This window comes from Myotis brandtii, unplaced genomic scaffold (assembly GCF_000412655.1).
Source record: "Myotis brandtii unplaced genomic scaffold, ASM41265v1 scaffold470, whole genome shotgun sequence".
Taxonomy (NCBI): domain Eukaryota; kingdom Metazoa; phylum Chordata; class Mammalia; order Chiroptera; family Vespertilionidae; genus Myotis; species Myotis brandtii.
Window position 1 is genome coordinate 1,181,494 of NW_005367953.1, and position 17,173 is coordinate 1,198,666.

Sequence of the window (17,173 nt, forward strand, 5' to 3'; positions counted from 1 at the left end):
AATATTAATAATAAGGTTTTACTAGAAATATTAGTTAGGATTATAGGTAGGCTTAAATGAGACTATTAAGTTAATATTTTTCAGTAATTTTAATTTTTCACTATGCAAAAGATTGTTTTGTACTGAGGATGAAAATGAACCTTTTATACTAATGTACTAGAGCTTGAATTTCATCAGTTGAGTGATCTTTCTCTTAAAAGGAATTCTTACTACATGAAGGGCAATTTTAAGCTCCTATGTTGCTCTGCAGACAACCGCGTGGGCAACTGCTACCTGAAGTTCGGTCCTCGAGGAGACGGAAGCCTGTCCTGCAACACCGAAATTGGGGTGGGCGTCAGTCGCTCCTCCTGCTGCTGCTCCCTAGGGAAGGCCTGGGGAAACCCCTGCGAGACATGCCCCCCTGTCAATAGCAGTGAGTATGGAGCTGAAGAAGAGGAAGGGAACAAACTCTGGTAGCTGAAGACTAGTTGCAATTTTATTCTTGTGCCGGGGATGGGAGAAATAGTGAGGGCCAAAATTTTACCTTTGGATTACCTTCAATGATTATGCTGAAACCAGCCAAGAGTATTTTATATAAAGCGAATTTGAATTTTTTTCTTCTTATTGTTTTTCATGATATGATAAAAAGAAAATAATTGTAACCACAATCTAATATGAATGGTGATAATATCAATTCTCCGTGGTATCACATAAATTAGATCATTTCTGGTTCTTCTCAGAGGTTGTTCTAGTTCAGGTTCAGAGCTGTGTTGTATTCCTGAAGTCAATCATATTATGCCTTAAGTTGAAACATGTGTTCTGATAGGGACATAGATGAAACTTGTCAATTGTCAAGTCTGAGTTTTTATTTACTGGCCAAAAAAGTGGTGATATAAATTGTCTGCAAAGGAGTTTTTTCTTCAATTAAAAACAAATGATTTTTGTTATCCTGTCTATATCACTTATGAAGTAATTATTTTATTTTGTGTAAAATGTAATATACTTTGAAATGTATTTGAAAAGGTACTAAGGAAACTGTAGATACCTCCCCTGTTCATTGTCTCAGCCACTTGGACACAGGTGTCAGATCTCTTCTTTTTCATTGTTTTGTAGCTGAATATTACACCTTGTGTCCTGGAGGTGAGGGCTTCAGACCTAACCCCATCACAATCATTTTAGAAGGTGAGTACAGCTCCACTATTCACCCAGTTGTAACCAAGGTCAAGCATTTACTTTAGAGAAAAGATGGTTAAAAAAAAAAGTTGTGGAGCAATCCCAACAAGATTATTTTGCAAAATTACAGATGGACAGTCAATTACCAGGATGCTAAATAACAACTTGAAGTCAGAAAGATATGACCCATTGCAGATCTTGTGTCTGTTCCACAGAGAAGTTGTCTTTACTGATATCCCCCAACTTTAATAATCCCCAACTTACTTTAAAACTTCTCAGATTATAGCAAAATTCCATACAAAGCCAAGAATCTCCATGGTCAGAATAAACGTGCTGTCTAAGTGTGCATTCACGCAGGCGCATGGAGTGTTTGGAAGCGTTAACAGAAACTCTTGTCCTTTGGGATGGTCTTTGTTGTAAGTGAGCTATCTCCCCTTGTGCAGACATTGATGAATGCCAGGAGTTACCAGGTCTCTGCCAGGGAGGAAACTGCATCAACACTTTCGGGAGCTTCCAGTGCGAGTGCCCACAGGGCTACTACCTCAGCGAGGAAACCCGCATCTGTGAAGGTGAGGTGAATCTGCACCTAAAAAACAGTCAGCGCTGTTTAAAACAAAATTCCTGATCAGGCCTGGGGAAAAGGTTCCATCCTCACATTCTATCCAAGTATCTGTTGAGACGGGTTCATAGCTTTTTTTCTTTTCATGTCAACGCTGCTAGATAAATAAATTCACAGCTCATTTGCAATAATTTACTATTGGTTTTCTCCGAGTAAATGGATTAATTAAATATAAATGGGGAAAACCAGAGTAGGGTGAAGATATTCAATATCAAATAAGTTATTAATGCAAATATTAATTAGGATTATAGGTAGGCTTGAATGAGACTATTTAAGTTAATATTTTTCAGTAATTTTAATATGTTGGACGACACGTTGGACCACTATGAAGAAATTCAAAGGTGATGCAGATACCTTTCTTGCTTCCATCCCCCACTTATCACTTGGCACCATAGTCATCCTTTTAGGGGGCCATCTCCCCACAGGACTGGGAGCTTCTTGAGGCAAGGTCTGTAGCTTACTCATCTTTGTAGCTATGAGTCCTGGCTTACAGGTAAATCTCAGTGTTTACTGATGGTACCAATGAAGGCTTCTAAAGATGAACATTAAACTTGTAAACATCTCCATTATAACCTTTCTTTTGGAACATGTTAGATAAATACATCTGGAAGAAATATGATTTAGTAAGGAGAACAATCAGCAATTGCATGGCTTCTAGAATCTCTTAATGAGTACTAATTTGAAGGTTACTATGAACAGAAAGGCCCTCCTAACTGGATTCAGTTTAAAGTTGACACTAAAATTTAGTTTAAATGACATAAGAGGAAAGTACGCTTTAAAGCAATTCCATTTGAAGAATATGAAATTTCAATAAAAAAAATGCAGGTGCCATTGAAATTATTTTCTGTCACTTTGAAATAATTTCTTTTGATCATTTATATTTTTTAATATTGGGTTGTTTCTTTTAAAGAAAGATACATCATATTTTGAAGTATTTTCAATGTAATTGCTTTAAATTCTGAATTTTATGAAAATATGATTTTGGGGAATCACCTTATGCTTTTGTTCAGTAGTTTAAATAATAAAGACTCGTGTGGAAACATCTTAATTAATGGATATTCTTGCCTACTCTAGATATTGATGAGTGTTTTGCACATCCCGGTGTGTGTGGGCCTGGGACCTGCTACAACACTCTGGGAAATTACACCTGCATTTGCCCACCCGAATACATGCAGGTCAACGGAGGCCACAACTGCATGGGTACGTAAAGGTCTCTGAGATTAATTAGGTCACAGTTGGTGACTCCCGTGTAAGATGCTTATATCTCAGAATTATTGCATAAAATATGGAAATTAAATCTTTATGAATAAGTATTTCACAGTCTTATAAACTTCTGGCTCTGTATCATGTTTTTGAACTTTGGCTGTGTAGTTACATTTTTTTTGTTACTCCTTAATGCAGTTATAAAATAAATAGGTCATGGGGCTGTAATGTACAGCACAGGCAATATAGTCAATAGCATTGTAATAACTTTGTATGGTGACCGATGGTTACTAAACATGGGATGATCACATCCTAAGGTATATCAATACAGAATCACTATGCTGTACACCTGAAACTAATATAACATTGTATATCAGCTATACTTTAGTGCTAAAAAGAAAAAAGAGATTGTTTCATTTTTTTAAAAATGAGTCTGAAGTAGAAAATTTCATCAAATGTTACAATTACATGTCTTTAAATAATTTTAATTTTTCATTTCTATAAAGTGAACATTATTTTACAAATGAGAACATTTAAAATTTAATATGTAATACTTTTTAAAATAAATAAATACCTTTAAATGTAGAAACAAATATCTATTAACTTTGTTTCCCAAGAAAATTAGAAATGAAATCCCTTATTTAAAAACAGGAGAGATGTTAACCTATAAATGATTTATGTTCAACTTAAAGAATTATTTTAAGATACCCCTAAATGACTGAGAAACTTTTTAGAGTTGTGTTTATGGTGACAGTTTGGCATATCCAGGTGCGTAGGCTTCATTATTAGCTGCTTGCTGATATGATTGGTTGGCTTATTGTTTTTCTATATGTAGACATGAGAAAAAGCTTTTGCTACCGAAGCTATAATGGAACCACCTGTGAGAATGAGTTGCCTTTTAATGTGACAAAGAGGATGTGCTGCTGCACATACAATGTGGGAAAAGCCTGGAACAAACCTTGTGAACCTTGCCCAACACCAGGAACAGGTAAGCACATAGCTCCTGCTTCTGCTGAAGGCCAAATCAGTGGCACACGAATATAGATGGCAGTATAGAAAAAGCAAACATACTAAAACCAGACCTGCTCAGTTCTGAAGCCCAAGTGGCCCTCTTTGGGATTGAAACACTAAATTCTAATCTATCTGTTGAATAGGAGTCTGGATCCTGAAAACGAGCCCCATTGCTGAAGAGTTCATGTTTATAGCACTGGTCTATTTAAATTCTTTATCTTATACCATGCTGGTTAACTCTTCATTTATTCACTTAACAAATGGGCCAGACCTGGAAGATGTAATATTTTGATGAAAAACTTGTGGTGATTTAAACTCTACCAAGTGCAGTAAGGTGTTTGTGTTGCTTTTTTTTTTAGTTCAATTTTGAAATATATGCAAAAAATGGATTTGAGCAAACTTTACAGAAAAGCAGCTTTTTGTCAAAATAGTCTTTAGCATTTTCCCCCCTCAAACTTTCTGAAATTTTTAGGCAGAAAATAGAACTGATGTTACATGGTAAAATGTTTTTTACAAGCACAGATTCTTTTGAAAGAAAATAGAGACAAGCAAAAAAATTATCTTAAAACTGTTGCCTATTTCAGTTTGTTTATGACCTGGAAAGTGTTCATTTTTAATAGTTTTAGATGCTAAGAGTTAGTTTATCCAATAGGACAAATGTAAAACAATGATTATGCATTTGTTACCAGATATTACTTAGAATATATGTATTGAAATGTTTTATTGAATGTGATGGTGAAAAATTAATAAGAGACTTGATAAAAAGTGACACATGGGATCTTTCCTGGTGGCTAAAATTCAATGGGCAAATGGATTTTCTTAACCCTATCTTGCCATAGTTGTGTTTCGAAAAATCTAATAGAAACATTTTTGCAAGTCTCTAATTTAAAAACTCCATCAGTTAGAAATTGACATTTGGTTTGGGGAATGAAATACCACTTTTTTTTGTAAAAGGAAGTAAAGAGCTTAGGTTTGGGAGAAGGTCTATGTTTAAATTAAAGTTCTGCCACTTATTGTCTGACCTTATATAGATTATTTATCCTTTCTGAAACTGATTCCTCACATATAAAATAGGACCAATAAATCAACAATGACAGTAATTAATTCATATGGTTATAAGGATGATTAAACGAGGTGATATAAATTACAGTTCACAAGTTTCCAGGCAATTAGAAACCATCTGTTATGTGCTTCTCTATATCTTTTGGATGCATGGTGGATGAAATAGACAAAGAGACTGCCCTGATAGCACTTGGACTACATAGTATGCTGTATATATTTTACCTGATACGCTTTTCAAGAGTTTTGCTCATGTGTGTAGCAGTGGGCATCGGTAGCAACCTGCTTCTTAAAAATAGGAATTTGTTTTAATTTCTATTAGTTTGGTGAATTATGTGTAGGAATAACTCTTATATTCTCTATTTTATTCCAAGATGCATTGTTTTTGATGCCTCAAGTTTCATATTTTAACAAATAGACACTTAAGTTTTAAAAAAGACAAAATTTATGTCTCATTTATTATTCATTATTGACCCACTTGACCACCACAGAATTATTTTTATGCCTATGCCTTTGTGCAATGAGTAATCCTTTTTAAAAATTTGTACTCTACTCTGGTTTTTCAATCTACATAAATTGAATCATTTAAAGCCCTGCATATCAAAAGAAAAATAATTTATGTGCCTAAAGTATATACTTTATCTTATAATGATTTATCTTCTAATATCAGCATTAAAAAGTTAACGATGACAATAACAATTAACAATAATAACAATAATGGTAAAGAATGCTTAGACCTACTCTTTGGATCTATGAGCAGGTATTGTTTTCAAATAAATATAATTGAAATTAAAATGTCTGGTTGTGGATAATATAAGATATTTGGAAGTGAAAGTGTTACTATGTAAAATGTTATTTTGAAGGAGTTTGAGAATTTTAAGAGTGAATTTGGTTTGTTTGTATTTTAAAGCTGACTTTAAAACCATATGTGGAAATATTCCTGGATTCACCTTTGACATTCACACAGGAAAAGCTGTTGGTGAGTGTTTACATATTATGCTTATTTTAATACATCTATGTAGCATTTTGTAAAATTCTATTGAATGTCTTTAAAGTTTGAAGCACCATAAAATGTAATAATCTGAATTCTGATATAATATAGGGAGACAAGAAAGAGATAACATGTTTACAGAATCTAATCAAGTGCTAATAATGGTATTGTATCGACATAGTCTGTTGATTAAGTTATGATAGTTAAGTGGTTATCTCAAGATTTCATACATGTCAAGCTAAAACTGTAGTTTTCCTATTCATGAACATTACATTGCGTGATTCCAAATAACCCTCCCTATTTTAACTTTTAGTTGTTATTTTCATACATATATGTTTCTGTTGTATTTTTGCTATATCCCTTCCTTCCTTTTAAATGTACTTTCTATTTATCATTCTACTTTTCCTCAAAGATTATAAAAGTAATGTAATTTTAAGTCTCTATTAGCAATGCATATATACAAAAGTACATAAAATTAAGAAAACATAGCTTTCTTTATCATGTAACCTGAAGAGAATGTGTGATTCCCCCGGAAGTTCATTTGCTACGTTGACAGTAAAAGCACTTGGTATATTTGATGAGCTTACTTAAATTTTTCCATCACTGTTTAAAGGAAATAGTGTATTTTATAGTCTATATGCTTTTATGAAGCACAAAGTCATTCATACCAGTATAGAATTGATTTCTGTGACCCTGAGTGTGTTTGCATCCCAGTGTACATATGGCATTATACAAGGTTCTATGGTAAGTACATTAAGCAGAACGACATATATTTGATCAAATCTGTTCAATTTCAGACATTGATGAATGTAAAGAGATTCCAGGCATTTGTGCAAATGGTGTGTGCATCAACCAGATTGGCAGTTTCCGCTGCGAATGCCCTACAGGATTCAGTTACAATGATCTGCTCCTGGTCTGTGAAGGTAATCTCAATGATGTATGACCTTTATCCAAATAAGTTTGGCAGACATAACTGGTTTAGACAGCTTTATGACTTAGACAGCTTTGTCATTTTTTTACAGCTCCATTCTCAGTGTGTAGGAGTTGATCGCCAAATGGTTAAGTGAATGTAATACTAATGCAATAATGAAATTGTTGCTCTTCCAGATATTGATGAGTGCAGCAATGGCGATAACCTCTGCCAGCGGAACGCAGACTGCATCAATAGTCCTGGCAGTTACCGCTGCGAATGCGCTGCGGGTTTCAAGCTCTCGCCCAACGGAGCCTGTGTGGGTAAGAAGGAGACTAATTTCATTCTTTAGCGCTGAGCACCGCATTCTTTAGATTTCCTACAATGAAAAGTCGTGTGTGCATTTCTATAAAAAAATATTTCCAAAAATAATTTGGAAAGACTTTCCTAGTAAATTTATTGATTAATATTGAACCTATTTCACCATACACATTAGGTTATTTTGTTCAGAAAAGAGGTCCCTTCAGTGGATTTTCCTAGGATTGGACCCAAAAATAAAATAGTATCCTCGAGATAGCAATCAACATATAAAAACTGCATGATTTTAAAAGAGAGAGACTTGGATGCTTGAAAGCCTTGCTTTGTTTTGATTCAGCTGTTGTCATGGTTCATTTTCAGACTATCTGTAATAATTAATAACAGGTTATAGAAACATGCCTGTGAAAGAAATGAAGGAATCTTAATAAAAATCAGATACGTGTAACGTGTCTTATTTTTGTTTCAGATCGCAACGAATGTTTAGAAATTCCTAATGTTTGCAGTCATGGCCTGTGTGTTGATTTGCAAGGAAGTTACCAGTGCATCTGCCACAACGGCTTTAAGGCTTCTCAGGACCAGACCATGTGCATGGGTAAGAGGAGAACATTCGTTCCAGGGGTGAAATGGAGCTGAGTGTCCAGAAGAGATTACAGTTTGGTCACTTGCCAAATTAACATGTCTTTATAAGAAACAATCTTGCAAAAAGTTAACTATGCTAAACTGTTTATGGTTTCATTCAATAAAAAATTTTCAAGCCAGGGACACACTGCTTACAAATGTTCCTTGGTTCAGTGTTCCAACCTTTTTCCCCAGATGTCTTTCACATGTTTAACCTGGGCTCTGGGACACTCGGGGTCATGTGGAAGTCAGTGCAGTACCAGCTGTCCTTCACCCTCTCTGGTACCACTCAAGAAAAGGGAGTAGTAAGAGTGACAGTATTGAAATGGCTATATATACATGCACATACATACATGCATATATGCATACACTTTTTCCCCCAAATCATTGAACACATGGGATTTATCTGCTTCGTTTGTGTTTTAACTCTTAAAGACATTTTTTAGAAGCAACAGAAGCCAATGTAATGATTAGTTAAGCAATAATAGTGTTCAGTAAGTAATTGCTGAGCTGTTGGTTAATAAGATTTCAAAAACAGATGGCTGGATGCCTTGGAACTCAGAGTAACTCTTTAAATCTGATGTCAGCCACTGGCTCTGGCTCTGCAGAAAGAGTTCTCCATGCTTTGAGCTTGAAGGAGGAAAATCAAATTATAACTTGACTGTTTATAATTGGCATGTTCTCAGTTTAGAAAAGCTAAAGTTGTGCATCTACTCTTTTGGTATTCAAGATACTATCTGTATGAAGCGTGAAGTCGGATTTCAGAACTGCAGAACTAGTGTATGGTACAGCTGCCACACAGTGAGGACCACCAGGAAAATCTTCCTTCATTCATTGCCTCCTAAGGGCCCCGCTATGGACTTGTCCCTAGGAAACTTCTCTAGGAGATGCTTATTCAAAGGACAAACAGAATCTGGTCCTATTGGCAGGAACATTCTGAGAATGCTTGCTTATACATGCTTCTCCTGGCTGTGCTCTTAGAGAATAGGATTTGCTAAGAAAAAATATGAGATTTATGATTCAGAAATTCATATGGAGAAATCTGCCCTGAATCCTAACAATTCACCCAGGATAAAAGTCAGATAGACTCCTTGGTAATACCTCTCTTAAACAACACTTCCTTCCTAAGGACCAGTATCTTTTTTGCACGGCAGAGGAGTGTCAGCAGGCTGAAATTCATGGTCCAGAAAATCGGGTCTCTTATATGAGAATGACCTTGTAAATATTTTCTTAATTTCATTGTTTTGAAGGCTAATGATACTGAGTTTCAATCGACTTCTTCAATTTGGGTTTCATGAATTCATAAACGCTAGGACCTAAAGTGTATCTTTGTTGTGCTGATCAAATTAAGGTTTATAAATGTCTGGAGGAGTGTTTAATAATGCTTAATAGAACAAAATTATTTTAGTGTCTCAAAAGATTAGTTTCCCTACAATTGACAAGCAAACTGATTGTTAAAACATCTCCACTAAGGGGATGCTTGCTTAGCCTCATTCTGAGTGTTACATTGCCTGTCAGTCATTAAATGTCACCTTTTTCTTATCCTATATAATGAAACCCTAGTTTGCAAATTGACCGGTTGCTGGGACACATACTGGCTGCGGCAGCAGGGAGTGGGGCCAGCCAGCAGGCGGCGCCAGGCCACCAGCCAAGGCGGGTGCCAGCAGGGGACCCCCAATTGCTCTGCCCGCTGGTCGCCCCACAGATGGCCCTGATTGCCGACCAGACCTAGGGACCCTACCCTATATATTGGGAACAGTCTCTTAGATTTAAAAATTAAAGCCTGGCAAGGCTATTCTAACACTGAAAAAACAGGATGATGCAGCGATGACATGGACTTGCACATTTTGTGGTCAGCCTACTACTGCCTCAGAAGGATCATGTTATGTACTACTTTTTAGAATCAGGGCAACAAAATGTAGCTGCCCATACAATAGCAAGATGGCTTTCACCTGTATGAAAAGTATGGTCACTGGTGCATGCAGCACCCCAGATTGCGAGAGGGATGTCCGACTTCCGGTTTAGGCCTGACATCCCCCGAGGGGTCCCGAATTGGGAGAGGATGCAGGCTGGGTTGAGGGACCTCCCACCTTGTGCACCGGGCCTCTTGTAATTTTTTAATTCAGAGTTTTCTCTACGTCATACTCATTTTCCTTAAATAAATAGGAGTTCCTTGTGCTGGATGAGGACAATCTAAATAAATCAGTAGTTTAAGATAATGTGAATGTTTAATAGGCTATGTTTTTCTAATTAAACACTGAATTACTTTGAGCCCATGTTTCTTTGTAGATGTGGATGAGTGTGAGCGGCACCCATGTGGAAATGGAACCTGTAAAAACACTGTTGGATCCTATAACTGCCTCTGCTATCCAGGGTTTGAACTCACTCATAATAATGATTGCCTGGGTAAGTACTCAGTCCGTCTTGGTGTTTTATTGCTTCTGCTTTGTTTACACACTATATACTGAAATGAAAAATAAAACCAGAGAATAAATATTTTTATCATTAAAATTACAAATGTGTGCCAAACGCTATGTGATACTGCTGACTAATTTCTAGTTAACTCAAGCCTTAGTATTGGCATAAATAATCACAAAACAATCTGCTGTGCTGAGTATTTCATCAACCAGTCGATTCAGGGCAAAGGGCCATGCAGGTGATAGTAGATGAATTGGGGCTGTGCTGTGGTTTGGAGTTATTTTTTACCTTTTTTAAAAAATATATGTTATTGATTTTTTACAGAGAGGAAGGGAGAGGGATAGAGAGTTAGAAACATCGATCAGCTGCCTCCTGCACACTCCCTACTGGGGATGTGTCCACAACCAAGGTACATGCCGTTGACCGGAATCGAACCTGGGACCCTTGAGTCTGCAGGCTGACGCTCTATCCACTGAGCCAAACCGGTTAGGGCTATTTTTTTACCTCTTAAATGGCATTGAAGATAGACCTGTCATTGTTTCAGCGTTATTACTAGTATTTAATATATTCCATTACTAGTATTTAATATATTCCATTCTTGGTTAATGCTCAAATACTGACAGTCTCCAACTTAACAACATGCTGTGTGTTGAAATTCTATTTTCCGGCAGCTTTGAAGCCAGGGATGATGCTTTTTCCCATAGAAACAGCATGTGCTGATATCTTTTTGGGACCAACTTTAGATTCTCAGTGGAAAATAAAATTGTCTACTGGTACAGGATTTTAGCCTTTGCCCCTAACAGATATTGATGAAAATAATAATTGCTAGTGAGTAGGGGAGGTGTCTATATGTGATGAAGGAGATAGTAAGAGAAATGACAACCAGGATTGACAGTATTTCTTGTTTATCATGTGCCAGGCACTATACTGGTACTTTAAACATAACATCTCTTAATTCACATGATCCTTTAAGGTATGTGAAAGTAACTCAGGCTTTCTACCATTATGGGACTATCCCTGCTCAAACCTATCTCCCAATTTAACCCAACATATGTTCCTCTGTTTTATTTTCTTTCTTTTTTGTCTCAAAATTCTTCACTGGGAAAACTTTTGAGCTAATTGGACATTTTATTCAACTATCACCATCTTGTCTATCATTTCTCAGACACTTTGTACAGCCATGGAGAACAAAAAACAGGGACATGGCTCTGATCAAAGCACAATGTTCAAGCAACCCAGAGAATTACTCAAATGCAGTCAAACCTAAGCTTAACTGGAAACCTAACACCAATCCCCCCCCTCCAGATTCTATATTCTATCAGCAATTCTAGTCTTTTTAATATAATTGATTTTTCTATATTTAATATTCTCCATTACTTGTCCTTTGAATATAGTCAGCTTATCTCCAGGTGAGGTCACTTGCAAGCTACGCAGTCAAGTTAAACTTATATATCCTTCTGCCTCTGGGAAAAGACATATTTTTTCAGCTGGAAAGAAGGGAACATTTTACCTTAAACCTTCAACTTATAAATTTGCTTATAAATTCCTGAGTTATAGTAATATCAAAAATGTGCCCTGGTGGTTGAAATACAGTAGGGCTCTATGTGACCTTATAAGGCAGGTGATGCTTACAATATGAGCTATTTCCCTCTGTGTTGATGGGGAATTGTAGTGGAGGGTTTTTGTGAATGTGTTCCAAGAAATATGGTTTTAAGTTGCAACTTGTGACACAGTATACGTGTGAGAATTCTCTCCTAAAATCCAACTCGTGTTTGCTTACAGACATAGATGAGTGCAGTTCCTTTTTCGGTCAGGTGTGCAGAAATGGGCGGTGTTTTAACGAAATTGGCTCCTTCAAGTGTTTATGTAATGAAGGTTATGAACTAACTCCAGATGGAAAGAACTGTATAGGTAAGTATCTAAATAATAAAGTCTTTACGTTGCTTTGTAAAATAATGATGTGACTCCCCCAAGCTCCACTTAAGGACTCATTCACATTTCCATTTGTTCATCTGATCACATGAACAAGTTAAGGTATCATGGGAAATGTTTCTTATAAGGAATAAGCCAACAATTGGAAATGACTCATGTGCACAATGTTTATTGGGATAGAGCTTAAAACTATCCGTGTCTCAGTAAAAGTAGACAAAGGAAACAAAACAAGGAAATTAGCCTCTTGTCAAATGAGTAATACCCAAGATGTCAAAAGAGAATCTCGGGCGTATTTGTCCATAGTGACTTGGAGGAACAGAGAGCCCAAGCTGCATTAATGTTTATGTCACTTGACAACAGTGACCTCATATTTGAATAATTTTTCTCGTTTCTCTTTCAAGATACTAATGAGTGTGTAGCCCTTCCCGGTTCCTGTTCTCCCGGTACCTGTCAGAATCTGGAGGGATCCTTCCGATGCATCTGTCCCCCGGGGTATGAAGTGAAGAGCGAGAACTGCATCGGTAAGGCTGACATTTATGCTGAGGCTCCCGAGCTGGTCAGTGTAATAAGACCTGCTACAGACTCTGTGGAAGTCTACTCAGTCCAAGCATGCTGACCCAAAGAGTTTAAACATACAGCTGCCTACATATGTCTTATTGAATCATCAGAAATGATTTGAAGGTGTATTGGTGGGAATACAGGGTTTAGGGATGTGGGCTTTTTCATTAACATAAGTCTTATACTAGGAAAAGAATTTTCAGTGTACTCTAATCTTTTTTCCAAATGCCAACAGAGACTTCCTATTGAATTTAAAGAGTGTCTATAAAAACAAAATGTAATCTTTGGCAACCAATTTTAAAACATCTATTAAAGGTGTCCAGAGTCCTAGAAATGTGAAGCAGAAAACCTTGACATTGCTGTTGAGACATTTTTCTCCTTGGGAAGGCCTCATGTCAGAACAGAAAACGTTAATCCGTTTGTCATAACAGATGTTTTTCTGTTGAAACTCTTCCAGCTTACAAGAACATTGTAACCACATCAGAAGTGGGTCCCAGAATTTCCTGGTGGATGTGATGCAGGCTGAACTTTTTACAGTTACTTGATTTCACTTTTATACAAATTATTTTTTACAGTCTTGTTGAAATTCAGAAGCACCAGAATCTTAGTGTGATTGATAAGGTGGTTTTTGTCCTTTGAGTTATCTACTTTTTAAAAATATTCCATGTAGCTCTACTTTTCACATTCAAGGGACATATACAAACAGAACTGAAGGGAATAGTTTACTTCATCAAACTTAATTAGTTTTCAGCCCATATAATTACATATAATGGGTATCCCTAGTCATTCCAATTTGGTCTTTATACCTTTTCCCTTTTCTATCTGATTTGTATAGTTCACTGTAAGATTGTCTAGTGTTTTAATACTTAAAAAAATAATAATAGAAGCACCTTAATGCAAAATTGAAATATTTAAGATCCTTTCTTTCATTTTCTTTATCCATATTTAATCTCAGTCTTCACTGTGCCTGTGCTTCACCCCTTTATGGACAGTGACAGTGGCAGTGTATCACCCGTTAATGTTGGCAGTGCCACCATTTTGCATCTCTGAAAAGTTGTTTTTTAGTTAACTTAATTCACTGTAAGATTGTTTTCTTCAGACTAGAATCGCTATCAACTTTTCCCAGATGAAATGCTTTTTAACATGACTATATACACACACACTCACACACAAACACATATGTTTACACGTGTATACATACAATGGATATTATAGTGACCACGGCACCTTTTAGGTGCTGGAATACAGGCCTTGCCTCAGGTAACTTACTGCCTAACAGGAAATTCATATTGTGTTGGTAAACCTGTTTTATAAAGATATTGTTATAATCCAGTGTGAGAGACACTATACTGGAGGCATGTCCAGGATGTGGGAGCGGAGGAGGAGGCTGGGAATAATGATGATAGTGGTGACAGGTGGCATGTCAAGGAAGCTCACCACAAAAGATTGGTGACACTCGAGGTGGCTCTTAAATATTGATAGGAATCTATAATCAAGGAAAGGGGCAGCACAGAGGAGGTCATTTGAAGACACAGGTAACACAAGTGTGGTAAAGGGTATTGACAAGATGGAATTTAGTCCTACAGGCAGTGTGAAGCACTGCAGGGTTTTTTGTTTGTTTGTTTTTAGAAAGAATGGAATATAACTCACTTGTGAACATTCTGCCAATATAAATTAAGAACATAGCATGTGCCAGACAGTATGCTAGACTAAGCTGAGGGGGCATTAGTATTCCAGACAGACAGACATGTCAGGTCCTCATGGAGCTTGCATTCTCTCGTGTCTGGAATTATGTAATGTTTCTTCATTCAGTTAAAATAACCCATTACATAAGCACCTCCAACGAAAAAAAGCTAAACATCACTGGTAAGGAATCCTTATTTATTTTAAGGAACCATTTTGGGGTGAAGTGGGAACAATGAAATTCTCAAAACACGTCTGAGTCCTAATTCCATAGGCACAGATTTTCAACTAGAAAGACAGCCCTGATGGCATTGTGAAGAGAAAAGAATAAAAGAGGGAGATACTGCAGTCAGGAGATTTACGATAATCCCAGTGGTAAATGATAGTGAGTTTGAATGTACAAAGGAGGTAGCATTGATAGGCCGCATGCTGTTTGTATATGGAGGTTAAAAGGTCAGAGTGAAGAATAAAGGTGACTACAGGATCCCAACTTAGGTTGCTCAGAGAAACATCAGAGAAGGGAACCAGTTGAGCTTGCACTGCTGATAAGATATTGATTGAACTGGTCCTGTCAGGTAGACAGGTGGATGTACATACACCCCTAAGGACCAAGGGCAGGGAGCCAGAGATAAACTTGAGAGATCAGGGCATATGGTTGATTGAAATTGGATATAATCTTTGACTTCTAAGAAATAATAGTTTACTTTAAATAATAAGTATAAAATTCATATAATATCTTGTTTTATATTAAATAGCCCATGGGTACTGGACTATTGTAGTATGAACAAATTATTTATCTTGAAATATTGAGCAGTGTGCTGATTTGATTAAATCAATAAATTCTGCTGTTCTGCAGACATAAATGAATGTGACGAAGATCCCAACATCTGTCTCTTTGGTTCCTGCACCAATACTCCTGGGGGCTTCCAGTGTATCTGCCCCCCTGGCTTTGTGCTGTCTGATAATGGACGGAGATGCTTCGGTAAGCTTTAAAATCACTTCTCTGTCATAATTCACTCTTAGAAACTTCAAACCCATTACACTGATCTCTGTCACTATAAAGTACATGTCTATGGCAATTATATCATCTATGAGTTAAAAATGTAGGCCTCAAAAGAATTTACACTGGACAAATTTTAAGGTACTTTGATTTATTGGCTCTGTTTCTTCATATTTTAAATTTTTCATGCTAAAAGAAAAATTCTTGTTTTACTCTTCTGTTATGTTGTTGACATAGATTTGTATGTACATTCATATATGAATTGTTTTTTATGTGATTTAACTAAATGAAAGTTACCTACATTGTTTTTTCAGGCAACAGTGTGATGGTAGAAAAGATATCTGGAAATCATTTTAATATTGAGCATAATTTCTCAAATTTCCAAGGCACATTATAAAAATATTTTAATCATTTTAAATAATTAAATAACATTTTATAAACAAGTCAACTGAAATTGGCAAATGAAATCAGCCATTGAAGATTTCCAGACCTGTCTTTTAATTGCTAATCTGATCTGCATATGTTCAACCCATAAGAAATGTTCTGTCAGAAATAGAGTTTTATACAAATTATTCCATCTTTTTAAATGACCAATAAGGAGGTCTGTGATTTTGCTTTCTTGAATAGATACTCGCCAGAGCTTCTGCTTCACAAACTTTGAAAATGGAAAGTGTTCTGTACCCAAAGCTTTCAACACCACAAAGGCAAAATGCTGCTGTAGTAAGATGCCAGGAGAGGGCTGGGGGGACCCCTGTGAGCTGTGTCCCAAAGATGATGAAGGTGAGATCAACAACGTAAAACACCCCTTTGCACTGTTTCGAGCCAATTTTAATCTGAAAACCTGACTGCTATTTTACTGTCAAATTTATGAATTGTTTTTTATGTGATTTAACTAAATGAAAGTTACCTACATTGTTTTTTCAGGCAACAGTGTGATGGTAGAAAAGATATCTGGAAATCATTTTAATATTGAGCATAATTTCTCAAATTTCCAAGGCACATTATAAAAATATTTTAATCATTTTAAATAATTAAATAACATTTTATAAACAAGTCAACTGAAATTGGCAAATGAAATCAGCCATTGAAGATTTCCAGACCTGTCTTTTAATTGCTAATCTGATCTGCATATGTTCAACCCATAAGAAATGTTCTGTCAGAAATAGAGTTTTATACAAATTATTCCATCTTTTTAAATGACCAATAAGGAGGTCTGTGATTTTGCTTTCTTGAATAGATACTCGCCAGAGCTTCTGCTTCACAAACTTTGAAAATGGAAAGTGTTCTGTACCCAAAGCTTTCAACACCACAAAGGCAAAATGCTGCTGTAGTAAGATGCCAGGAGAGGGCTGGGGGGACCCCTGTGAGCTGTGTCCCAAAGATGATGAAGGTGAGATCAACAACGTAAAACACCCCTTTGCACTGTTTCGGGAATTTTTGTTAGGAGTAGGTTTGACTACATAATTTATGAATATTTTGAAGGTGAAATTACCCCCTCACACATAAACTTGAATGGTTCAGTGAGCAACCTAATCTGAGGGACTTCTTTTAACATCTGTATTCAACATGTGTAAGCACAGGAAGTTACCCTGTTATTTCACTCACACACACACACACACCCAAGGTTAGTATTAATTTCCTTCAAGAAAATTAGAATCAATAAAAAAATACATAAAAAAGTAAATAAATAAAAATAAAATA

General features: G+C 36.3%; 1 protein-coding gene across 1 annotated transcript in view; it reads left to right on the forward strand.

Moving 5' to 3' along the window:
- The window catches only part of FBN2 (fibrillin 2), a 253,892-nt gene that overhangs the window by 202,894 nt on the left and 33,825 nt on the right, over positions 1-17,173 (forward strand). Inside the window, exons 38-51 of the mRNA XM_014547293.1 lie at positions 251-412; positions 1,093-1,161; positions 1,596-1,721; positions 2,846-2,971; positions 3,810-3,962; positions 5,955-6,023; positions 6,833-6,958; positions 7,143-7,268; positions 7,730-7,855; positions 10,171-10,287; positions 12,082-12,210; positions 12,633-12,752; positions 15,329-15,454; positions 16,100-16,252. Coding sequence (XP_014402779.1) covers positions 251-412; positions 1,093-1,161; positions 1,596-1,721; positions 2,846-2,971; positions 3,810-3,962; positions 5,955-6,023; positions 6,833-6,958; positions 7,143-7,268; positions 7,730-7,855; positions 10,171-10,287; positions 12,082-12,210; positions 12,633-12,752; positions 15,329-15,454; positions 16,100-16,252 — 1,728 coding nt within the window. The remainder of the gene's footprint in view (positions 1-250; positions 413-1,092; positions 1,162-1,595; positions 1,722-2,845; positions 2,972-3,809; positions 3,963-5,954; positions 6,024-6,832; positions 6,959-7,142; positions 7,269-7,729; positions 7,856-10,170; positions 10,288-12,081; positions 12,211-12,632; positions 12,753-15,328; positions 15,455-16,099; positions 16,253-17,173) is intronic.